Source organism: Gekko japonicus, unplaced genomic scaffold, assembly GCF_001447785.1.
Source record: "Gekko japonicus isolate JY-2015 unplaced genomic scaffold, Gekko_japonicus_V1.1 scaffold335, whole genome shotgun sequence".
Lineage (NCBI taxonomy): Eukaryota > Metazoa > Chordata > Lepidosauria > Squamata > Gekkonidae > Gekko > Gekko japonicus.
This window is the reverse complement of record NW_015165840.1, coordinates 249,631-274,811: the sequence shown is the minus strand read 5'-3', so window position 1 is coordinate 274,811 and position 25,181 is coordinate 249,631. Positions and strand designations below refer to the sequence as shown.

The 25,181-nt window shown below is 41.1% G+C and overlaps 1 protein-coding gene across 1 annotated transcript in view; it reads left to right on the top strand.

The window, feature by feature from the left end:
* The window catches only part of BTAF1 (B-TFIID TATA-box binding protein associated factor 1), a 55,658-nt gene that overhangs the window by 28,698 nt on the left and 1,779 nt on the right, over positions 1–25,181 (top strand). Inside the window, 17 exon segments of the mRNA XM_015410988.1 lie at positions 738–928; positions 3,791–3,944; positions 4,026–4,135; positions 4,985–5,186; positions 8,195–8,343; positions 13,503–13,655; positions 14,530–14,651; positions 14,740–14,907; positions 15,331–15,408; positions 15,490–15,619; positions 16,045–16,186; positions 16,327–16,457; positions 17,223–17,348; positions 20,803–20,955; positions 21,467–21,678; positions 22,604–22,763; positions 24,938–25,108. Of these exon segments, the coding sequence (XP_015266474.1) occupies positions 738–928; positions 3,791–3,944; positions 4,026–4,135; positions 4,985–5,186; positions 8,195–8,343; positions 13,503–13,655; positions 14,530–14,651; positions 14,740–14,907; positions 15,331–15,408; positions 15,490–15,619; positions 16,045–16,186; positions 16,327–16,457; positions 17,223–17,348; positions 20,803–20,955; positions 21,467–21,678; positions 22,604–22,763; positions 24,938–25,108 (2,552 nt within the window).

Below are 25,181 nucleotides of genomic sequence, written 5' to 3'. Positions count from 1 at the left end.
TGTTGCTGTACCAAATCAGACTACTGCAATATAATTCAGGAGAAACCTCAGCAAAGGAGGATGCCTAAAAATACTCTGGAATTCATAGTTCAGTGTTGGGGAGAGATACTGTTTCAACAAGCTGTGAAGTTAGGCTGCAGAGAATCTCAAAATGCCAAAGAAAATTTCCAGGTATCAGTTCTGAAGAATGGGAAATCATTACAGAAGCTCCTAAAATGCATTGTTTAAATTTGCTGGTTCCTGTTGACCACTCACTGGATGTACTTGATCACACAGCTATGCTTCTGCCGTTTTCAAAGAAGCATTTCAAACAAATAGCAAGTTTGTTCTCAGATAGGCATGGGATTCAGTAACCATGATGAGATCAGTTGCATCTTACCATAAGGGAGTGGATAGACCTGAGCCTCTCTTCTAGGAACTGTCTTGGATGAAAGAGAAGGCTTTAAAACAAGCCTTTTGTCAAGTTGGTTATACCTGGTTTGTACTGTACCTTGCTTACATTCCACCATAGTAGTACTTCAAACAGCTTGTTATCGTGCCCTGCTGAGTCTTATTGTTTCCATGTTTTGTCTTTCATATTTTATTAGGAAACTGATAATTTCTTCTAACACCCCCTCCCCCAAAAAAACCCTGTAGGCAAAAAAACAAGCCAGAACCAGCAGGGAAAACCAGAATTAATATGCTGGCACATCTTCCATGTAGTTTCTTAAAACTTTCAATTATCTTGTTTGTTCCAGGATCCAATTCTGAAAGAGGTGGGATGCATCATACAGTCACCAAGCACAGAGGTATAATCACACTGTACAGGCATCAAAAAGCAGCATTTGCCATCACAAGCAGACGAGGTCCTACACCAAAGGCCACAAAAACTCAAATTGGTGATCTGCCCACCAGTAGCAGTGGGAATATGATCACAGAGCTTGATGAAGTGAGTGCAGACCTTAAATTTTCTGTTTTTCTAAATGCATTACAAAGTATTCCACTATACGTGTGTATGACCTATGGTTTTGGTTAGAAAAAGGAAATGTTTATTTATATATATATATATATATATTTCGATTTATATACCGCCCTTGACCCCGAAGGGTCTCAGAGTGGTTTACGAAGAATATACTAATTGTTCCTAATCTAGGGCCACAATTCATATGGGAAGGGGCTGCCGACCGGCACCCAGCGGCACGTTCTGTTGTTGTTTCCGGGCGGGCTTCTGATGTTGCTTCCGGCACCTCTGATGGGCCGACGGCATCCTCGGCAGGCTTCAGATGGAGTTCCTCTGGCGCGCAGCTGCTCCAACTGCGGCTCCGGCTAACATCCCTTAGACTCTGTCGTGCTGCGTCTTCGCACCATCGCTGTTGCTTTTTAAATACTATCATTTTCTGTCAGCGCTTCAATGGGAACAAAAGAGATCTCACACAGGAAAGCATAGGTTTCTCCCTTTCTCCATAGCCGATCCTGTTTTGCTTATACTCTGGATTCAGTGCTTGTAATTCTGCACTTCTGGATTTCCCCCCCAGGAATCGCAAAATATGCAGATCATGCCTTTTGCATCTACAGCCAAACACCACCTTTTTTTGCTTAATTGTGGTTAACATCACCTGTGCCCTGTGGGAGGTGGTGTCCAGTTGCCAATGTCTTGGCCAAGTGTCCATTCAAGGGCTGGGGAACACCCCATCCTCCCCTTTCTCTCCTCTCCTCCCCGCTCTCAGCCTTTTTGGCTCACTGCCGCTGGGCTTTTCCGCCTCCTTCCCCCGTGCCTCATTTGGGGCACCGGCAAGAAGCCACATGGAGCTGTTTGTTGTGGCAGGGATCCCTCCCCAGGTGCTCTGGCCCTGGTGGGTCTTCCTGGCCACGGAGGTGGGTCTTCCTGGCCACGGAGGGCTCCGACTCTCAGCCAAGGAGCCTTGGAAGCAGGAAGGGTTTGATGCCCTCACTCATTCTCCCGCCCGTCCCACATGCAGCGTCCCAGTGCTCTGCACAGAGCATGGCAAGTCCCTTGTTCTCTGCTGTAAATTTGTCATTTTAGGGGCAGCCATCTCACAAGCTATTTTGGACCACTGAACCAAATGCCTTCAAACCTTTCCCATCCCGGTGTCAGTTTCATTCCATGCTGACATTCACCCTTCTTTATTTTTGTTCATTTTTGCATCCTCGTTCCATCCCTGGCTCCTTATGCCTTCAATTTAAACCCTCCTTGTTCAGTTCCATGAATGAAACTAACATGGGGAAATGGCCACTGATTTGACCAAGCTGGCATGCAAGCGATGGGACACACCGCAGCCTCCCCTTTCTCTTCTCACTCCCCACCCTGCTTGGCTCGCCACTGCTGGGCTACTTCAGGTATGGGTGACCCATAAAGGGATGCGAGCTCAGAGTTTGGCTGGTCTGTTGGTTAGTTTGTGCTTCAGTGGCGGCTGCCATGGTGGTGATTGTGGAGTTGTGGCCGGGGCTGGTTGGGGACGCGGTTCCTCCAAGGGGTTGAGGGGAGGGGGAGAAACCTTTCCAGCAGAAACAGTTCCAGAGATTAGGGTTTCTCATCTTGCAGGGAAAAGTTCAATAGATGTTTCACTCCCTCCCTCCTCCTGCCTCTAGCTTTGTGTTGAACCACCTATTGGGGGGAGGGGCAGACAGCAGCTCCCGGCAACGGGAAGTGGCACTGCTGGTGTGGTGAAGCTGTCTTTGCAAAGCCCCCCCCCCCCCGAAATCTGTCCCTGCTTTTCCTCCAAAAGTGAATCAGTGAAAGAGAAAAGACAGATTTAAGCCCAACCACGCTGCTGATTGCCTCCCTGTACCAGGTGTAATCAGCATAGTTGAGCTCAGCACCGTGGCCATTTCACAGCATGCAGAGTGCCTTTTGGCATTTGTCCCCATGGCCATGGCACCCTGTGCTTGCAAACATGGAAGTCCTTGGGGAACCACTTCAGAAAAAAGCTCCCATTCAAAGCATGTGCCGTGCCCACGCAGTACTTTCCCTTCAGTTGCAAACTGACGAAAAACTCCCTGGGAGGATGCAGAAAAGGTTAGTCGGAGGAGTGGCCTCCAAGGGGGTCAGAAAAGGGGTGGGGAGAGAAAATCCAAGGCAATATTTATGCATTTAAATTACTCCGGCATGGATTGGGGGGGGGGGCGTAAAATTTGCAGCAAAACAGCATTCAGAAAACCTGGGTAAATAATGGAGTGACACCGAACTGAGAGCTGAGCAATGCAGAATTAAAAAATAACCAGATGGAAATGCAGGGCGAAACCGGGAGGCAATGCAGAACTAAAAATATACCGTGAAGCAAAAGCGGTAGATGATGCAGAACACAAATTTTACTGGGAAGCAGAACAGCTGTGAGTGTGGGGAAAAACCCTGTGCAGAAAGGGTTTCTTTTACTCATGATGGCTGGTTCACACAGGCCTGTACATAATCTGAGCATTCACAGCTGGATGAATTTGAAAAGCATTGTATTATGTGGTGATAATAAGTGATAGAACTGTTCGGACTTAGTATTAATTTACCGGTGTGCATCATCAGTGGTGAGTTTGTGTGAAGTATCCTTTTAAAGCTGTTTTTTTTGGGGGGGGGGAGTGTTCCAACCCTTTTATCATTCTAGTTGCCCTTTTCTGCACTTTTTCCAATGCTATAATATCCTTTTTGGGTGTGGTGACCAGAACTGTACACAATACTCCAACTGTATACAGTAGTCCAAATGAGCCTGATTAATTTGGGGGAGACTATGTAGTTAGAAGTGTACTGTGTTCTTCATGACTAGCTTCCTAACTCTTTTATACTGACTTTCTGTAATTCTAGGCCCAGAAACCCTACGTTGTGCAGAGGAGAGGTGCAGAATATACTTTATCCACTATTGCAAAACATTTTGGCGGTGAAATGGCTGTGGGCTTGCCACATCTCTGGGATGCTATGGTTGGTCCCTTAAGGAATAACATTGATATAAACAACTTTGGTATGTGCATTTCTTAAAATGTGGGCATTCTAAAAAATTGCACTTTAAATATTCTCTGATATGGCATATTTCTTGCAACAGATCTAAAGCTGCTCTTGGAAAAGGGAGATGGCCCAGCCCAGGAATTGGTGAATTCTCTACAGGTTTTTGAAACAACAGCCGCCTCTATGGATGTTCAACTTCACTCTTTGGTAATTAAGTTGTGACACAATTTCAGTTACTAATATATATTTAAATGGTATGCGTTTGTATGGATTTTCAAGGTGATTTTTGTTTTTTTCGCATTCTAAAATAAAAAGTTGTTAACAGTCTGCAATTCAGGCTATTGTGAAATGAAATTATCTGAAATTAGAGTCCTTATGTTCAGATTGTTTTTGTTCTTAGTCAAAATGGAGCACCAGCTAGTCAATCAATGTTCACTGTTGTTGAAAAATACTACTTTCTGTAGCTTTAAAATGTTTTCAGTGAAATTCTCCCTCTAAGCCGTGAAGTCTTGTGAGCAAAAATTCTACTTTGTGAGCTACTGGCATTAAAGTTGTGAGTGAGCGATTTGGCTGCTGCATAAACTAGTTTGCTCTGGAGCCATATTTCCTGAGCTAAGACAAAAATGTGTGAGCTGGAGGCTAAAAAACTGTGAGCTAGCTCACACTAACTCAGCTTAGAGGGAACACTGATACAAACACTTTTGAGTATTTTTCACTGAGATGGACTTGAAAGGAACTTCAGAAGTAAAAGCTTTTAAGCTGCTGAATGTTTAATATGCTCTGATTTTCACTTTAATTCTGATAAAAATAGACACCATTTTACTTATTTTTCTGCTGTATTGGAGAGCATTTGTTCCAGGCACATCTGGACAAGAGGCTGATAAGTCAGAAGGGGTGGGATGGGGAATTTACTGTAGTAACAATATAGTAAAAAGAGCTCTTGTGTCTTGGAAGAATATCTGATATTACATGGGTCACAATATTTTGGTGAAATAGTCCCTTGAATGGATTTTAAGTTGATTATAAATAAAACTGAAATACTATTTCCTTTTGCAGTTGGTCCAGCACTTGCCTTATCTGTGTATGTGCCTTCAACACCCCAACACTGCAGTGAGACACATGGCTGCTCGTTGCGTTGGTGTAATGAGCAGAATAGCTACCATAGAAACCATGCACATTTTCCTGGAAAAGGTTCTTCCTTGGCTGGGTACTATAGATGACAGTACCAAACAAGAGGGTGCAATTGAAGCTCTTGCTTGTATCCTTTCCTAAGTAAAGGCAGAATTACTCCTGTGTTCACTACCAAGTATGCTCCATCTGTACGTTGAAGAGGAAGATTTAATAAACTCTGTGAAGCCTAAGGATCAACAAAACAGGAATAATTTTAAGAGCATATGAACTTGACCAAATTTGGTTGTGAATATATATCATAATTGTGTCGAAGCAGAGTTTTTCGCTTCTGACTGGCCTGGTGTAGAATGGTTCTAGTTTTGGTAAAACAAAGAGTATTTTGTAATGGCAAAGTATGTTCCATTTCAGTATCTCTGTTTTGCCTATAATTCTGGGTTGACATATGCCATAGAACTATGGTACTACATACAAAAGTGTTTTGGAAACACCATTTCAGCCTTGTAACTTTTCCTAATGATTACAGGGTTTTTTGCCTACCTTCAGAAGTATGTTAAATAGTCCATTCTCTTGGCTTCCAGTAGAAGATATTCTTAAGCTGTTTAGTATGAAGTTTATCTGTCTTCACTTGTTAGAAAGAGAATGTACACCTGGGTAGCCTTACTGTGATATTCATTTTCACGGGAGCCAGTTTCATCTGATTGTGCTTTTTATAAGCCAGTGTTAGTTTATTTGTCTAAAATTGTGTTGTGCTGGGGTCCAGTGTTCAAAATTCACCAACCTTCAGTAGCACCCTGGGGGCTCAGTATCCTGGTTGTCAAGGGGATAGCCCTTTGGATCCCAGTCACAATCTGAATATTTGACTAAATACAGTGCAAAACTTGCTGCTTGTTAGGTATGTGCTAAATGGCAGCAATAAGCCACTTTATGTGGAAGTGTTCAAAGAAAGCATAGTCTGTATTTTGCTATTCATCATAAAGCTTTGTGTCCAGTTAAAGACACTTCCATTTGGATGGGTTAGGTTTAAAAAAAGCCTGTTATATCGTAGGTAGTGCCAGTCTCTATATTATAGACGAGTCAGTATGAATTAATATTGGTTTGTTCTGCAAAATAAATATGACGGTTACTGCTGGTCTTGTAAGGGTCAGCATTGCATTACATAGTTTCACAAGTATCTAACCTGTAACATTTTGTGCTATAACTCCTTTCTGCTTTTTCCCTGATGCTTCAGCACCCCCAGTTTATGGGAACCAGTGTGGATCAGAAAGAAATCCCAGATTAAACCAGGATGTTGGATGGGGAAGATGAGACGTGGAGTTCTTGGGGTCTTGATTGGGGAAGAGAGGTTGGAAGAAGTGACAGTCGCAGTTCGTGTTGCTCACCTTAGCCAAAGCAGTAACAGGAAGAGTAGCGGGTACTTGTACAGTGCTGCAGGAGCAAAATGAAAGAATGAGAAAATGGGAGATAGAATATTCTACTCTTTACATTGACACCAGAAAGAACGTGTGCTCCTGACTGTGTGTTGTTGGACAGATAAGCTGTTAGTATGAGAACACACAAGAAGGCCAAAAAGTAGATGTTAAGCTCCAGATGCCTGTAATGCAGCAAAATGACAGGATAAATGCCAGTACAAAATGTACTTGGATTTCTTGAGCAGTGGGACACCTTCAGTAGAGAACTCATTAACACTTTACTTGAGACAGTTACAGTGAGGGATGCTATGATAGCTGATGTGTAGGCTTTGTACAGCTTTGTTTCCCTCAACCTAAACTTTACTTACTCTCACCTTCTAGTCCCTGAAGACAATTTACTAGAAAATACAAAGAAATGCAGCATTGCAGGAATCTAAGATAATTGGACTATTGTGGGCAATATTATGGAAATCTAGAGAGAGGCTCATTCTGATGAGCAGTAATGGAGTTCTTTAGTTCCTTTTAAATATACTCTCCCCTCCTAAGCTTCTTTCATAGTGCTTGTAGGATAGAGGAGGGGGAAAACACAAGGAAGGCGACAAAAGGAATCTTTGCTATATACAAAGAGAGGATTCTACTAAGAAAAATAAGGCAGAAAAAGAAGATAAGAATTAAGGGCTACAGTTTGAGTTTGATAGAGATTATTGGGACTATGAGTGACTGACTGACTGATTAAGATGAGCTGTGGTACTTCTTAAGAAGAAATGTAATAGTAACTGTAATTGCAAGATGAGACAATATACATGCTGTGGGAAGAGAAATTGAAGAAAGGCTTAGGAAATTATTTCTTTTTCTCTCTCTTCTCTCCCTTTCTTCCTCTAAATGTTAGTTAGGATACCTATATATTTATAAGGAATAAGATTGAAAGTGTTACAAAGTTTATAAGCTTGTGAACATAGTATGTTTTCTTTTCCTTCCTTTTCTTTCCGGTTGTATCTAGAAATGACAGCATATCGTTAAGATAAACTTCAAGAAAAAGCTGGATCAAAGTAGTAGATCAGGAAAATATCTACATGAAAAGATAGTATGATTTAAATAATGATAGACTGTTTAAAGGCATGTTATAAAGGAAATATGTAATATTTGACATATAGTGGTCTAAGCACAACAATGTTTTCTGATGAAGTGACAAAACATTTGTTAACTAATAGAGTTATGGATGAGAAATTTGAGCTGATCTATCAATATGTATTTCTCCCACTTCTATTTTTGATTTTGTGGAAAACCAATAATATATATATTTTAAAAAGAAGCTAAAAGTGAGGCTTTTTGCCTTTCTACCAAAACTAAGACTACTATAGTCAGAAGTTGTTTTAAAGTAGTTTGATAATCTGTTAAGACTAAAATAGTACAATGTGCTCTAATATGTTAAAATACCACCTTTGAGTCCTTGAATGTATTTTCTTGGCATTTAACAGTCGTTCTATATCTACTCTGATTTGTAAGAAAACGACTATCTAAACAATGATAGGAAAAAACATGAGGCATGTTAATGTTGCTGTAATATCTCTGTTATAATTCTCAAATATTTTCATTGTATGTTCTACATAATGATTCATATTCAGAAAACTTTCAGATTGAGGTGATAGTAAAATAAAATTTGGTACATAACCAAAATAAGCCAGGGTAGAACCCTAATGGAGACATTCCTTAATTACTAATCCAGCTGTAATGGAGCAACTAGATGTTGGAATTATTCCCTATATAGTCCTCCTTGTGGTCCCAGTTCTGGGCAGAATGAGCGATCAAGCTGACAGCGTACGTTTCATGGCCACTCAGTGCTTTGCTACGTTAATTAGATTAATGCCTCTTGAGGTAAGTCAGAGTTTTCAATTCTGCTTGAAAATACATATGCGTTTTCTTTAACTTCTGAATTCTCAAACTGTAGGGACTGTGATTGCTAAGCCGCTCTCCAAGTGTGCTAGAAGTGAAGTAGTCTAATAGCCTAAGCTAAATGCTATATGCTTTTTAAAGAGTAAATATTCAAATAACAAAGTCTTATTGTTTTTTGTTTTTGTATTATGAAATGTTCATAAGAATTCATAAGATTTAACTTTAAAGCAGAAAACCCCCAATATACATCAAATCAATACAATGCCTTAAAAAAGTAATCATCAAAAGCACTTTACACCTAGGTGGAGCATCAAAGCTTCAAACACCCATGAGGAATAGTGCTAAGCTCTGAACTAATGCAAACTCCAAGCAGGAATTTCAAGAGAGCAAAATTGTCAGATTTACAGACCAGTGTTTGCAGGTTCACTTGTTAAAGGGGCCACATCAATTAAAGCAGGAAAGTTCTACCATTAGATTTAGACCAGTAGTATATGTCTGTAACTTGTAGCTATTAAAGCTTTTTTGGACATCTATAATGTACTTTTGAGAGGTCGCTAAATAAAGCTGGCAAGGTCTAGCATTTGATTCAAACCATAAATATGCTTCTGTAACTTTTCAAGAGGACACTAAATGAAACAAGGTCTAGTGTTTGATTCAGACCAGCGATATGGGTCTGTAACTTGAATGTCCACATAGCTTCCAACTGTAAAAGCTTCTTTTGGACATCCACCTGGTTATATGGATGAAACTCCAATCCCCCCCCCCCCCAAAAAAAGTAAATCTTCTGCTTGATGTCCCTGTTGGATAAAATGCATCACAAGGGGAGCCTTAAGAATTTTGTTTTTTAAAATTTAATCTTATGACTTCCATCAGCTTCAATATAGAATTATCAAAGGAAAACTGCGTGAACTATACTCTTTGGTGAAGATATGAAATCCCTGAGACTACCTGGGATCTGCATTAGTAATAGTTTAGTTTAAAGCGCTCCCATCGAAGGTCGGGAGTGGAATCCCTAACCTTGGCCCACTCCAACTCAGGCACAGGACCTCTGTCTTCATCGGATTCAATTTCAGTCGACTCAGTCTAAGCCAACCAGCCACAGCTTTCACCGCCAGGTCCTGATCTTCCGGACTACAATCTGACTGGCCGTCCCAACAACAGATAGAGCTGGGTGTCATCCACATTTTGGTGACACCCAGCTCTATCCAGTGTTCAGTTCAGTGTCAGCATGAATTGAACTGAACCCCAAGCACTTAGTAGATTTGCATCCCTTGTTGGGATTCTTGAGGATCTTGGTTTATGTCTCAAATAGCTGGGCCAGAGTTGGTTTGGGGGATGCCTCCAGAAAAGCAGAATAAATTCTGAACTCTGTCCCTCTGCAGTAACTTCAAATTAACATTTTCCACAAATGTTCACTGCAAATGTTAGCACTGCAGATGCAATTCCAACTGAAGTCACTAGAAGGTGTACTAGTTTTAAAGAAGAACAGGACTGAACTGTGCCAGATTTGTATTTTGTGTGAGTTACAGTGCTGCTTGTTCAGTGTCATCACGTGCACATAGTGATAACCATCGGACAGCAATTGCTTGCTTTGGATGTTTCATTACTCCTATTTTTGTCAGTGCCCTTCATCAAAACTTTCAAGGAGGGGTTTGAATTTATAGAGCCCTTAGTAAGCTTTAAATGTTTACAGTATAATGTCTGCAGTGAGACAATTCTGGGTTTTTAGGGTGGGGAGGTTTGCCCCCCAAAAGGCTACGAGTATAAGAAGGTAAAAAAAAGTAGTATTTGGTGAAAGGTAATAGATATCACAGGGAAGAATGTAAAGCTAGATGATAGCATCAGTATCATGTAATGCATTAAATTTTCACTGTAAAGTCTATAAACAAGGTGCCTCATTAATAAATGAAGCGTCTCAATGATTAATGGGAAACTATATCTGAGCCCTTAGTTGGGAAAACTCTGTCATCCTTTTTCTTCTAGTAAATGCTTTAACTAACACAGGTCTTTTTCAACTTGTTTTAATGTGATCATGAGTAACATAGTATCCTGGCCCCCAAGAATAGACTGTCTCAATGTATTATACTTGTAAGCTGCTCTTGGTACAGAGTGCAAGCAGTCTGCTTTTTGTCAGAGAAAAGATCTGCTTTTACAGAAACTTATATTAGCCTCCAAGCATAATTTTAGATTTGGATATTGATCTATGAAAGCCTTAAACAGCCTAGGAACTTTCAATAAGTCGAGTAAGAGATGCCCCCCACCACCACTAAGGTTCCTTCACCCTGAAGATTTGCCCAGGAGCAAAGGTAATTTTTGGCTTTGTCTCTGCAATTTTGTAGGGTATAACAACTTCTTTTACAGTTGTCCATTCTATTGCCTAGTGTATTTTTCTTTTTAAAAAACAGCTGGGAAACAAAGCTTGGGTTTGGAAACAAATTAACTTAAAAATGTATTGAGCTGTATCAGCAGCAAGGAGCAGTTTCAGCTAGAACCCATTTAGCTTCTAGCACTGATTCTTGCTTCAAAATACTTTTTTTTCAGAATACTGAAAAGTTCTAGACTGAGTGTTGTGATTACCATGTGCATTACAGACAAGTGTAACATTTCCCTCACATTTTTAAAATTGGCTTTTACCAACATGTGCTATCAGATTGCAGTGATACCTTTTAAATGTATCCTTTCACACCAATTCCCCCTATTCTAGTTTCTAAAACCATTCTAGATTCCCAGTAAGTGCTCAAAGACATTTTTATTAAATCTGAAATAATCCCCAAGTTAGATCATCATGAAATTAACATTGAAAGATTACAGAACTGTTCATGAATAGCAAGAAGTAGAACAGAATACCAGGAAATGAGTGTGGCAGAGTAGATAAATTTGTCATTTAAGTTTCCTCCTATATTTGAAAAGGGGTTGTTAGCTAAAAAGGAAGCAAGTTTCAAAATGATGAAGTGCCTGTACAATACAAAGCCCTGGTTAAGTGTTTGGTTTTACAACAACATGATACTGCTTAAACAATGGCCATAAGCGAATTCAGGAAACAGCCGGGCAGTGACAGTCAGTTTGCTTGGAAAAATACTTCAGGAGAAAAACAATTTTTCTTTGTGCAATTTCTCATCTCTCTTTAGAGTATAGATTTTCCTTTGGATTGTCTAGTACATGCACCGTCTGACTGTTTTGTTACACAAAATAGATGTAAGATATAATGGCGCATGAATATTCCTTGGTACTATCATTTAGGATATTAATAATATGTCCTGCTTTTCAAATGATTTAGCTGTTGATGCTTCTTGCATTTTCCATGTGCTTGACGTCCATAATGTGGAAAATATTACTCTAAAAGTGAGCCTGAATTTTATTGAAGTTTACAGTTCTCTTACTGCTTAGTTTAGGTTGCTACTTTATAGGTCATATTACTAACATAATACTTGTTTTTATTAGGACCAACTCATTTATTAGGACCAACTCAAATAACACAAAATATTGTGCCCAAGCTTTCAGGTTCCCCCAAACACTTCATCAGTCTTGATGTACAGTACAAAAAAGGGGGAGAGAGGATGTTTCAGGACATGTTGGCAGAGCCCAGGAGTGTACAGTTTACATTTGTCTTAAAATGGAGACCTGGAGCTGTTGCAGACTTAACTAGGTGACATGTTGCTGCGTACAAGTCAGATTTCAGGATATCCAGAGGCTTCTGAGAAGACCCAGAAATGGAGCCTGGTCCTTTTAAAGCAACAGGAACCAGAAGTTCATCAGGATCTGCGCACACACATGCACACACCCCATTGTTTGAAATTATTTGAAATGTACAGCTTCCTGTAAAGCTGAGACCAGCAAAAAAAAGTGGTAGTAGCTCATGGAATGGGAACATCCAGTCAATTGTGATCTTAAGCACATTTTTAATGTCAAAATACAATTAAAAAGACCTAAAGTACAAGACCGTTGAAGGTTCAATTAATATTTCATTTTATAAAAGCTTAAAAGCTGTGTTAACCCAATCAAGGCTAGAACAAAGTTTAAGTCCAGTGGCACCTTTTAGACCAACAAAGTTTTATTCAAGGTATTTGTTGGTTTAAAAGTGCCACTGGACTCAGACTTTGTTCTTCTGCTTCAGACCAACACGGCTAGTGATGTTTTACAAAAGTGATTTCAGTAGGTGTAAATAGATTATTGGGGCCACGGTGGCTCAGAGGTTAAGATGCTGAGCTGCAGACTGGAAGGTCTGTAGTTCGGCAGTTTGAGGCCCTAGTACTGTGTGATGGAGTGAGCTCCCTTCTCTGGCCCTGGTTCCTGCCAACCTAGCAATTCGAAAGCAAGAAATTGCAAGTAAATAAATAGGTACCACTTCGGTGGTAAGGTAACAGCATTCCATGTGTCTCAGCATTTAGTCACACTGGCCCCATGACCATGGAAATGTCTTCGGACAGCGCTGGCTCTTTGGCTTGGAAACGGAGCTGAACACTGCCCCCTAGAGTTGGATTTGACTAGCTTTCAAGCAAGGGAAACCTGTACCTTTTTAAAGTAGATGATTACCCTGACCTGGATGGTCCAGGGTAGCCAGATTTCATCAGATCTCAGAATTAAGCAAGGTCAACCCTGGTCTGAAGTTGGATGGGAGACCACCAAGCAAAGCCAGGGTCAGTACACAGAGGCAGGCAATAGCAGACCACATCTGTTCGCCTCTTGCCTTGAAATTCCTATAGGGTCGGCATAAAGCTGCAACTTGATGGCACTTTACATACATACAAATTGGCTTGATACATTTGATGTTGTTGTTCGAGTCTGACTCTTCGCGACCCCATGGACCAGATCACGCCAGGCCTTCCTGTCTTCCGCCGTCCTCTGACGTTTGCTCAATTTCATGTTCGTTGCATCTATGACACTGTCTAACCATCTCATCCTTTGCCGTCCCCGTCTTCTTTGACCTTCAATCTTTCCCAGCATCAGGGTCTTCTCCAGTGAGGGCTCCATTCTCATTTGGTGGCCAAAGTATTTGAGCTTCAGCTTCAGTATCTGGTCTTCCAGGGAACAGTCAGGGTTGATTTATTTTAGGATTGACTGATTTGATCTTGATAACCATGAATAAAAAGAAGTTTTGTACTGTCTCCAGTAATTTTTCAGAGTATCCTTTCTTGTTTCAGGCTGGCATTCCAGACCCACCTAATATGTCTGAAGATTTAATCAAAATTAAAGCCAAGGAACGCCATTTTCTGGAACAGTTGTTAGATGGGAAAAAACTAGAAAACTATAAAATTCCAGTGCCAATTAAAGCTGAACTCAGAAAATATCAACAGGTAAGTTCTCATAGAAACATTTCCTGCACACAAGAGCCTTCATCTTTAAACAAGTCTCCATTCTGTAGACTGGTTGAATTTCCTCAAGATTTTTCATTTAACGTGATAAATCACATCTTTGCAGGGTACTGTGTACTGTTAGCACAAAGACATTAAGAAAAAGTGTTAAGCTATTATTTGATTATATGCCAATCTAAAAGTAATTGCCACAGGGCATACCAAAGCTTAGAATGTACAAAATTAAAAGCAGCTGGAAATCTTTCTGTAAAGTACTTAAATGTAGCTAAAATTGCCCTGCTCTCGTCAGATCTCAGAAGCTAAGCAGCATTGGCTCTGGTCGGTCTTAGGAAGGGGAACCACCAAGGAATACCAGGTTCGTGATGCAGAGGCAAGCAATGACAGACCACCCTTGAACGTCTCTTGCCTTGAAACTCCAGCACAGAGTTGCCATAAGTCAGCTATGACTTGAGAGCAAAAATAGAAGAAGTTAAGATTAGATTTTATGTAACTTGCTTTTATTTATCAAGAATTACGTCTAAAATTGTAAAGATCAATCATGAAATGAATGAGCAGAGCTGGGAAATGTTAAATTTCTGCATGCCAGCTACAAATTTTGAGGCACAAGCCTACTCAACTGTTACATAACTTTTCTTAGGGGCAAAGGCTTTTTAATCAAAGGTGTGTGTGGTACAATCATGTTAGAAGCATTTTGCAAATTCCTGGCCCCAGTCAACATTTTTTGAGTTCTGGTAGCTTTATGTAGTACTGATGTTAAGACATCCTAGGACTTGATGTTTTACTTCTACTACAATCACCTAAAATTGAGCTCTGGTGCCGTTCCTCTGATTTTAGGATTTTCTTTTCTCCTTTACAGGAAGGTGTGAATTGGCTGGCTTTTCTTAACAAATACAAGCTTCATGGTATCCTCTGTGATGATATGGGCTTAGGAAAAACTTTACAGTCCATTTGTATTCTTGCAGGGGATCATTGTCTCAGGTAGCCTACAGAACAACTGCTGCTCAGTCATATTATTGCCCTATAAACATTTTTATATGTTATATATATATGGTTTTGTTCTCTGAAGGGCTCAAGAATATTCAAGAACTAAAACATCTGATAGTGTTCCGCTTCCATCATTAGTAGTGTGCCCTCCCACACTTACAGGCCATTGGGTGGATGAAGTAGGGAAGTTTTGTTCCAAAGAGTATCTCAATCCACTGCATTATACTGGTCCTCCTACAGAAAGGGCAAGGTAAGTAATACAATTGAGAAGCCTGTTTTTACATTAAAAAATATTTTTTGTTATTTTTCAAAATAAATTACAAACATCCAGACTACAACATGATGCGTTAACAAAGTAAACACACTAAGCATCGGTGTTATATTAACCCCCCCCCCAAAAGCGGGTACATACAAGTTGAACTCTGTGTATAGCTTCAAAACAAAGCAAGTGTTATTTCTAGGAATAACCTTGTGCTTCAAATATTCTGTCACAGGAAACCACACAGTTATAAATTCAAGAAGCCTGTTTTTACAACCTGCACTGAAATCCACATCATTGTCTATTGTGATTATGAGGGAAAATCTTTGATATTTTAAAAGAGATTTGTCTGTGTATACGCCCCCACCCCAAATGCTTCAAGACCTAATTGGTTTTCTATCTTTCCCTGTTCAGGTTGCAGCACCACGTAAAAAGACACAACCTCATTGTAGCTTCTTACGATGTTGTAAGGAATGACATTGACTTCTTCAGGTGAAAACTACTGTTTCTATTTCATTTAATATGTTATTTGTTTTAGAAACAATATTGATTTAGTTGTGTTTTCTTCCCTAGGAATATTAAATTTAACTACTGTATACTTGATGAAGGCCATGTCATAAAAAATGGAAAAACAAAATTATCAAAAGCAATAAAGCAGCTGACTGCCAACTATAGGATAATACTCTCTGGGACCCCAATTCAGGTAAATCCCTATTTCTCCTCTACTCTTTAAAAAAAGATAACAGAATGTTACTTGGAAGCCACCTGCTATTACAAAAAGTTCTGACTAAGTTTCCAGCTGTTCATGGCAGGGGAATCTATAGCGACAGTTCACTGCAAGGACCTGTCCTCCGCTAGGGCCTGTTAGATCTCCCTGTGTGGATGCTTGGTTTGTGTGGTGATTGCATGTAAAAAAAGTCAACCATTTCAGTCTACGCACACTCAGTTTTTGCGCATAGGTTTTTGTGGGAACGAAATAGCTGTGAAGAAACGCTCTTTGGACTCAGAGATGAGACAGGTGCCGATAACATCACAAGCCTGTTCCCCACCACACAATACGTTCTTCAGAACCAGTTTAGTGTGGTATTCTTAAAAGGTTTTCTAATTTAATGTTTTTCCTGTGCTCAGAACAATGTCTTGGAGTTGTGGTCACTGTTTGACTTCCTGATGCCAGGATTTCTGGGCACTGAGCGCCAGTTTGCAGCTCGCTATGGCAAGCCTATATTGGCAAGCAGAGATGCTCGGAGCTCAAGCAGAGAGCAGGAGGCAGGTAAGAAGCAAATTCTCATTGCTCTACCAAGTAGTGTGAGTGCTAGAAAAACCCAGCATCCTATCACTAATTTGCCTCTGTGTGATACATGAAGAATCCTGTTGCTTGCTGTTATGTTCTTTCTCTTGTGGGTATTGTAGGTGTTCTTGCAATGGAGGCATTGCACAGACAAGTCTTGCCATTTTTGTTGAGGAGGATGAAAGAAGATGTACTGCAGGATCTTCCACCCAAAATTATTCAAGACTATTACTGCACCCTCAGCTCTCTGCAGGCAAGTTGAAAAAGGACAGGGTTGCTAGCTCTAACACTGATTTAAGCCTTGTGCTGGTGTTGGGCAACAAAACAGCCTGTTAAGGATCTTCTCAGAACCCTGGAATTATTCCAGATGAGAATTTATTGTATTTCATTGGGTCCTTCTCATAAAATATTGCTAATTTTGTATCCAAGGTAAAGCTGTAGCATGTCTGCCACTGAAAGTTGTCTGTAAATTCTTCAACTTCTCCATTTTTACCTAGATGTTGGGAAGAGCAAGCAGGATTAGGAGCACCGTGTTTTACACATGAATGTTCAGATTTCTGTGTAGTTAGTTGTTCCTCTCCCCCCACTTCCAGGGGCTGCAGTGTCTAAGAGGTCTCTGATCATGAATCAGTGGTTCTTTTTCATAGAGATCAGGTTTCATCATTGATATTCCTTGTGTGCCTGTTCCTTACATGCTCCCTGTCAGGGATGTAGGGAAATCCCTAGTTAGAGGCCCCTTTTCTGCAAATCCCTAGTTAGAGTCCCCTTTTCAGTGCACCATTTGCCTTGCTCCTAGTCAGTGCCTTTTATCCAATAAGCCAGTAATGGCCATATTGTTCTTGGCTAGGAGAAAAAACAGTAGGTTGATCCCAGCCAAATAACATTGTAGAAATGGTCCTCTGTTTCTGTGGGAGGCTGCTGTGTGCTTTTTTAAGTGGTCAATAATTAAACTGAATTAAACTTGTGAGGTAAATTGAAGGTAAGGTCTGTGAGCCTGGAACTCCTTCCTGTTTTATAGATTCAACTGTATGAAGATTTTGCCAAATCTCGTGCCAAATGTGATGTGGAAGAAACTGTTTCATCAGCCTCATTGACTGAGGAGACAGAAAAACCAAAGCTTAAAGCCACAGGGCATGTGTTCCAGGTACTAACTTTATCATATTGTTTGGTTCCTTGTTAATGAAAGTTTAATAGACCTTCAGGTTTTCTGTAGTTTTTGCAGTTGAAGTCAGCCTTCAAAGCGCATCAGGGAATTTATTTGCTTGAACAAAATATAGCGAAACCATAGTCTAGCCCCTGTCAAAAGTGCCTGTCCCAACCCTGGGTAAGGACTTTTGGTTGCAAAGGGGGGGAACAGCCCAGGAGGGAAAGGACAAGTCTCCCGGCTTCTTGGGGAATTAACAAGAAAAATCAGAGCGGGACTGCAGACTGAGTTTTCCAAACACAAAACAGTAGGTGGTCAAAGGCCAAGGCTCTGGAAGTAGGGTTTGAGGTCAATGAAGGCAAAAACCATGACAGAATAAAAATATAGTTATTTATTTAAAGTGCAAAAATATTTTAAAAGTGACAAGACTGTGAAGGAATAAAACAAATCTGAGCATATTCAGCATAGCTAAAACATAGAGTCAGGGTTCCAAGTTGCTGTTATGGTTCGGCTCAGGCAGTTAGCTCCAGCAAATCAAAGTGTTCAGGGCATAGCCCTTCCAAGCAGTAGTCAAGATGGATGTGAGCACAGAGGGAGCTGTATAACCACTGACATACTTCAGTGCCAAGAGGTTACAAAGCCCAGCCATATAGCAAAGGCTAACTAGATTTATAGAGAGGGTCTCTGATTGACCTCAGGCCTGTTAGGCCAATCAGAAACCAGAGAGATGATGTAACTCTCTGTAGGTTGCTAGGCACGTGATGTGAAGGGATGAACCAGAGGAGGGAGAAACGAAACCATACTGCAGCTAGGTCCCGCCCTTTCCCACATAGGTGCCCCATAGCTTCAGTTGCTTGGAATGTGCTAATTGGAAAGACCAGGGCAAAGTGGTGCTTCCTAGCTCAAGGCTCTCAAACATGTGACCTGCGGACCAGATCAGGCCCTCGGAGGGCTCCAATCCGGCCCGCAAGACCCTAGCTGTTTCTGCTTTTTCCAGATGTGCTGCTACTGTTAACCATGTCACAGCTTGATTTACCAGACTCTCTCAATCACAGAGGAGAGATAGATAGGCAAGATTCTCCTCTCCAATTTAGTCTGGTAAAGCATTGGCTGAGGCTCCTCCCTCCTCCTCCTCCCAGGGGGAGGGAGGGAACCAGCCAGAACTTGCTTCCTGGGCAGGCTGCCTCAATCATATACAGGAGACAAAGAAGCTTTTATTTCTCCCCACTGACTGAGGCTCCTCCCTGGTGGAAGGGAGGGAGGGAACAAATGAGGGAGAGCTTGGTTTGCTGAGCTGCTTCAGTTGCACAGGAGAAATACCAAGCACCTTTAAGACCAACAAAGTTTTGTTCAAGGTATGAGCTTTTGTGTGCCTTGCTACAGTGTGTATGTGAGCCAGTCTTTCTCAGTATGAAAGCAATGTGAACTATTTTAGAGGAGGAATACCAACAAGCCAGTGAGGTGGATTAGGCTGAGAGTGTGTGTCCAGACCAAGTTCACCCAGCACATTTTCTTTGTAGGAAGTTGTCGTTATATCTCTGGGGAAGAGGATAGTTTTGTAGCAAACACATGGTCATCAGTCTGTGTCAGGATGCCTTCTCATGTTCTTGACCAGCACATGAAGCAACTTATGTACATGCCCAGCTATTTCATGTTTTCCCCTGGGTCCTAGGCTCAGAACACTGAGCATGAGATTTCTGTAATGAATGTCAATAAATCAAAAGTAGGTTTGCAGCTTACAGATACACACCTGAACAGCATAAGATTGCCACAGCACAGACATTTTGATGCAATAATTCAGAGCAAAAGGTGTTAGTTACCAGAAACTGCTAAACAGACAAAATATTGAAAGAGTGCTAGTGTTTTAAGCATGTTTTATTTAAAGTTTAAAATATCTTTGTGGTTGTCTGTGTCCTTTATCAAGTTTATAACTCTGCTACCTGGCATTGCATCTTATGACACACATGGCCCGGCCCAACAAGGTCTCATTTATGTCATCTCCAGCCCTCATAACAAAGGAGTTCAACACTTCAGCTGCAAACAATTTAGCTGGCAAGGTCACTGTGTTCTAACTGTCTCTGGGAAGATTTCTGTAGGCCTCTCTGCAGCCTGAACCAAAGGTTTTATTTCTCAGAGCAAAACATGAAACCATTTTTCTTTACAAGCCCAGATTAAATTTACAAAACGGGATGAAATTCTATGGTGTAGACACATTACATTATTAATTAAAACTAAATACGTTGCAAATTCATCTTTGCAGTGAAGTATTCTCTTAAATTAAAACAAGCAGTCTTTTATGTGTTCAAGATGGGTAGCCGTGTTAGTCTGTCTGTAGCAGTAGAAAAGAGCAAGAGCCCAGTAGCACCTTAAAGACTTACACAATTTGTGGCACTGCTCACTTCTTCATAGTATTTGCGCTACTGGGCTCTTGCTTTTTTCTCTTATGTGTGTTGAATTAATGAATAGCTAACTAAACAAGGAGCTACAGAACAGCTTCCCAGGGGAAATTTAAGTACTTCCTCACAGCTTTTAGCTATAGAAAGCTTAGGGGTACGGTTACTTTGCTTCAGTGCTTCCTGTGCTGATTTGTATTGATTTTTCATTTTATTTTACAGTACATATTTAAAAGGCTGCAAATGCTATGACAGCAAAATTCCTGTCAGCATTCCTAATTGGAATTTTTAAACTGTGATTTTTATGGGTTTTATCCTTGCTGCTTTTATTGTGTTTTTCATAGTTTATATTGTAAGCTGCCTTGAGTTCCATAAGGGAGAAAGGCAGCTAACCAATGTTTTAAATAAAAATTAAGGCAGAGGTGAGAGATGAGCATTTTTAAATACATGTTTTTGTTTGCAAGTGTATTATTTCCTGTGAAATTATTCTTTGATAAAACTGCCAAGAACCACTTTGGCTGTTGTAATAATAGGTGTAGAATAAACACAAACCTGTCTTTTACTAACAGCATTCTCCTTGATCTGTTAAGACTGAGAGAATATTACAGCTCTGCACCACAGCCTGAGGTTACATGCCAGAGCAGTTTGGGGAAAGATGGGGAGGGGAGGGGGGGGGTTGTGTTAATTCCTGGGGCAGGGAATAATCCTTATTCAAGTTGCCCAGTACAGGATAAATACACTGGAATCCAGGACAAGATAAATAACTCTGTCTGAAGGTCTAGCCCTCATTCTCCCCTCTTCTCCAAACATAAAAGCAATGGGACCCTTTGTGGACCATAACCTTTTTTCAGTACTCTACAATGTGATTATGACCAGGAATGAACATTGGCCCTAAATAGCGATAAGTATAGCATCCATCTCCCTATTTTTGGCAAGATTCTCACATGAGTATATCTGTAACAAGTACTCCGTGTTCTGCCATGAAAAAATATATCTTAAATCGTGCATATTCCTTATCTGCTTGCTTTATAGTTTAACATTTTTCTTGTCTTTTTAAAAAGGCTTTACAGTATTTAAGGAAACTGTGCAACCATCCAGCTTTAGTTTTAACTGCTCAGCATCCAGAGCATAAGAGAATCACAGAGAAGCTTGCAGTTGAAAACACTTCTCTTCGAGACATCCAACACGCACCTAAACTCTCGGCTTTAAAACAGGTAGGTACACGCTGGGGCAGCTATGTACAGGGTCCAGTTCCTGGCTCACAATGCTAAAAAAGGAAATAGACAGTGCTGTTACCTGATATGATGTAACAATTTGTTGTCTTCTAACACCAACTTGTGTGCACCTTAAATGTTCTGTGAATCCCAAGCTTTTACACTCAGGTAAGTTATGCTCATCAGATCTCAGAAGCTAAGCAGGGCTGGCCCTGGTTAGCTCGTGGGTGGGAGACCCCCAAGGAAGTAGTCCAGGGTTGCTGCGCGGAGGCAGGCAATGGCAAACCACCTCTCTTCCTCTCATGCCTTGAAAACTCTGCAGGGTCGCCATAAGCTGGCTGTGACTTGATGGGGCTTTCCACCACTCTGTAAAGACAGATTTGGCTCTACCTGTTTCATTTTTGGTAACTGTTGGTGAGGACTCTGTAGCATTAGTGACTGAAGAGTATTTCCCTTCTTTTTTGAAGTTCTTAGTGACTGACAGAATGCTTCTTGTTTTTGGCCTTTTAAGTTGCTGCTTGATTGTGGCTTGGGAAATGGTGGCTCCCCAGAAAGTGGCACAGAAACCATCGTTGCACAACACAGGATACTTATCTTCTGTCAACTCAAGAGCATGCTGGATATTGTAGAGCATGACCTGCTCAAGCCTCACTTACCTTCCATTACCTACCTGCGATTAGATGGCAGCATACCCGCTGGTCAGAGGCATTCCATTGTGTCACGGTAAGTTCCTCTCTTGGCTGTATCAGTGAATGTGAGTTACTTCCAAGCAGAAGCCCGTGCAGCTCGCACTGCTGCTGGGATCTTGTATTTGTATACACCTGATAATTAAAAGGCCTGTTTTTATAATGCAACACAGATGGGAGTAGGACCAGTATTGCAGATATTTCGCATGATGCTGTAGAAGGCATAAGTGCAGGTGATGAAACTGAGCGCACAGCTTCCTGACAATACATATTTCAGTTGGGGGGGGCGGACGGAATATGCTGTTTCTCATGTTGCTGGCTTCTGAGAAACGGAGGTGAACTCTCAAGTCCCAAAATATAGCTGAAATAAGTTCTGTGGTGAAGGGTGGGGCTTTAGTGTCACTTCCTCCACGATGAGCAAAAAAGATGCAAGTGTCTGCATTCTTATGCAGGTTGAGCATGTTGGACCAGTGTAAGATCATGCCACTGTTCTTGGTGGAGACAGCCCAGAGGAGAGTATTATGTAGAGAGGCAAGCTCCTCCTAATATTAAAAGTAGCACTAGACTTCTTTTGAATTTTGTGTCTTTTCCAAATTTAATAGGTGCAAGTGGTTTTTAACTTACATGCAACTACTGTTTGAGGTTGTAAAAGTGAAAGGTGAGCAAGGTGGATCTGCATAACCTGCTATTTCTAGGCTTAGCTAGCAGGGTAGAGCCTTTCAGGTCTGTCCCCTAGCCAGAAGACCACTTTACTGTGATACCAGCTGAGAGCTGCCCTGGTTTTACGCTTAGATTGCCTTTACGATGCCATATCGTCCTCATTGGTCAGTACTGTGCAGATATCCTTGAAGATAAAGTCTCAAGAATAGGTTCCAATTCAAGACTTGCTTATATGGTGACTTTTTTCCTGTTTATGTATATAGTAAACTGAAGTTTTAGTGCCTGCTTTTTTTCATTTACAGGTTTAATAATGATCCATCCATTGATGTCCTCTTGCTTACCACACATGTTGGCGGACTGGGGCTAAACTTAACTGGTGCAGACACGGTGGTGTTTGTGGAACATGACTGGAATCCAATGAAAGACCTGCAAGCAATGGATCGAGCACATCGTATTGGGCAGGTAAAATAACAAGTGTTGCTGATTCAGGACCAGCAACCGTTTTGGTCCAGAATTCACTGAAACTTGTAGAAAAAAAAAAAGTAAAAAAAGGGGGGGGGGGGGGTCAAACATATGGCCTGCGGGCTGGAAACAGGCCATCCAGGGCTCTTAATCCAGCCCACGAGCAACTGGTTATTACCTGTATTGCTAGATGACAGAGGTTGTGCATGATACTCTCCCAGTGCTAATGCGTAATGGGTGGTGAAAGTGGGAGGGTGGGCATTGGGGAGATACTGTGTAAGAGTGTTAATGTTATAAGCATGTTTGTATTTTGAGTAAAAATTAATATTAATTGGGTGTGTCTGTGTCCTTTATATAAAGTTTATATCTCTGGTACCTGGCATTACATTTTATGGCACACATGGCATGGACTGACAAAGTGGCATTTATGTCAGATTTGGTGCTCGTAACAAATGAGTTCATCACCTCTGCGTATAAATGACTTGCATCGGTTGTTGAACTTTCTGATCAAAACAACATAATAACCAAGACCTGAAGCAGCTTTACAGTAGACTAGTTAATAGAGAGAGATATGCAAGAGAACACTCTTGAGACATTTGGCTATTCTTCCTGTGATCCCTGGGGGGCAGGAAATAGGTTGGTCTTCTCCATCTCCAGTGGGGAGGGAGTGCCTGCCACCTTCCTTTTGGAGACTTCTGCAGGTCAACTCTTTTCCTTGTGGAACTATATCTTTCTCCTTATGTCTGCAATGAAAGAAACGAGAAACTGTTTTTAAAAATGAAAATTGGGAATTCAGAGAACCTGATACAGATTGTTATAACAATATTCAGTAGCCAATTTTTAAAAAAACCCTCTGCCTGGTATCAGTTTGGGTGTGTGTGGGGGGAGAAATGACCATCACAGGACAAGGAAAATGGTTACCATGCAGGCAGGATGGGGGAAATCCAAACTTTCCTACCCAGCCAGCAGTGAGCCAGGCTTTTCTGTGATCTTTCAAAAAACTTTGCACCAACGCAAAGCAGGCTTGGGAAACACGGGAGAAAAGTACTCTGGAAGGTGCTAGTACCACCATTCTATAGGGAAACAGGGAAATAACCTGCTTCTCAACATAACTGAACTGAAGTCAAATAGTCCAGGATCAGTGTTTTTGCTCTATTGTTTTTTTTGGGGGGGGGTTGAAGGGGGGGGTTGGTGGTGGTTATTTTGTTTTTTAAGAATATCTACAAATTCTTAAATCCTCTGCCTCAAATTTTCAGCCTATCCAAAAGGACCAAGGCAGAAAATGTTTAACCTATGTCTATTGTGCTGTCTCTTATCACGTGTTTTTTATGCCTCGGTTCTCTGTGGGCACATGCCTGCTTATGTGTATCACTTAATTTAGTTCGTGCATATGCCACCTTTGTCCTCATAGACACTTACGCCAGCTGACTATATGGTATTATAAATACAATAATTGGAAATCCCATAAAACAATGACAATCCAATCAGGTAAAAAAAATGGCATCTAAGTCCCTTCAGGTGATTGACTCCAAGTGGTTGATTTCCTTTTGGAATGAAAATGTTTTAAAACTGCTCTGGAATGTCTGCAAGTTAGATGCTTAGGGGTGTTAGCTGACAAAGGCTCCTCCATGCTAGCTGAATGTTAGATAATGTAAGTTCCCATGGGAGAGCCTCACCCACTAATCTTTAAATTCAGGCAAGTCATTACAGGTGGAGTCGTTCTTTGGGTACCGTGGTGCAAATCCAGTTAAAGTCAAAACCGGCACCTCAGATTTGGTCCCCCACCAGACTGGGAGCTGGTGAAGTACTGTCCTTCTCCGTTCATTAGGACTAATTCCAGTCAGCACTCTTGCTCCTGTTTTTGTGTAGCTGAAGTTTCTTCAAGGACAGCCCCACAGGGTGCATTACAGTAATACAACCTGTATGTTACCAAGGCATGTGTGATCCTGGGCAGTCTGTCTGCTCCAGCAACTGTCGCAGCTGGTGAGCCAGCCTGAGTTGCTGATAGGCAGCCGCTTCTGCCACCGGTTTATCCAGTCACAGTGAGCAGTTGGAACGCTCCCCCAGGCCCCATACCTGATTTTTCAGGGGAACGATATCCCTATCCAGAACAGACTGTCCATCTATTCCTGGGCTTACATAAAACCCTCATAAATGTTAACTGTGTCTTGCAGAAACGAGTTGTCAATGTTTATCGCCTGATAACAAGAGGAACGTTGGAAGAAAAGATAATGGGTCTCCAGAAGTTCAAAATGAATATTGCAAATACAGTGATCAGTCAAGAGAACACTAGTTTACAAAGCATGGGCACAGATCAGCTTCTTGACCTCTTCACTCTTGACAAGGTAAAAAAAAAAATTCTGATGTTGGATTAAATCATAAAACATATGATATTTGGGGAGATTAAATTGCCCCTGG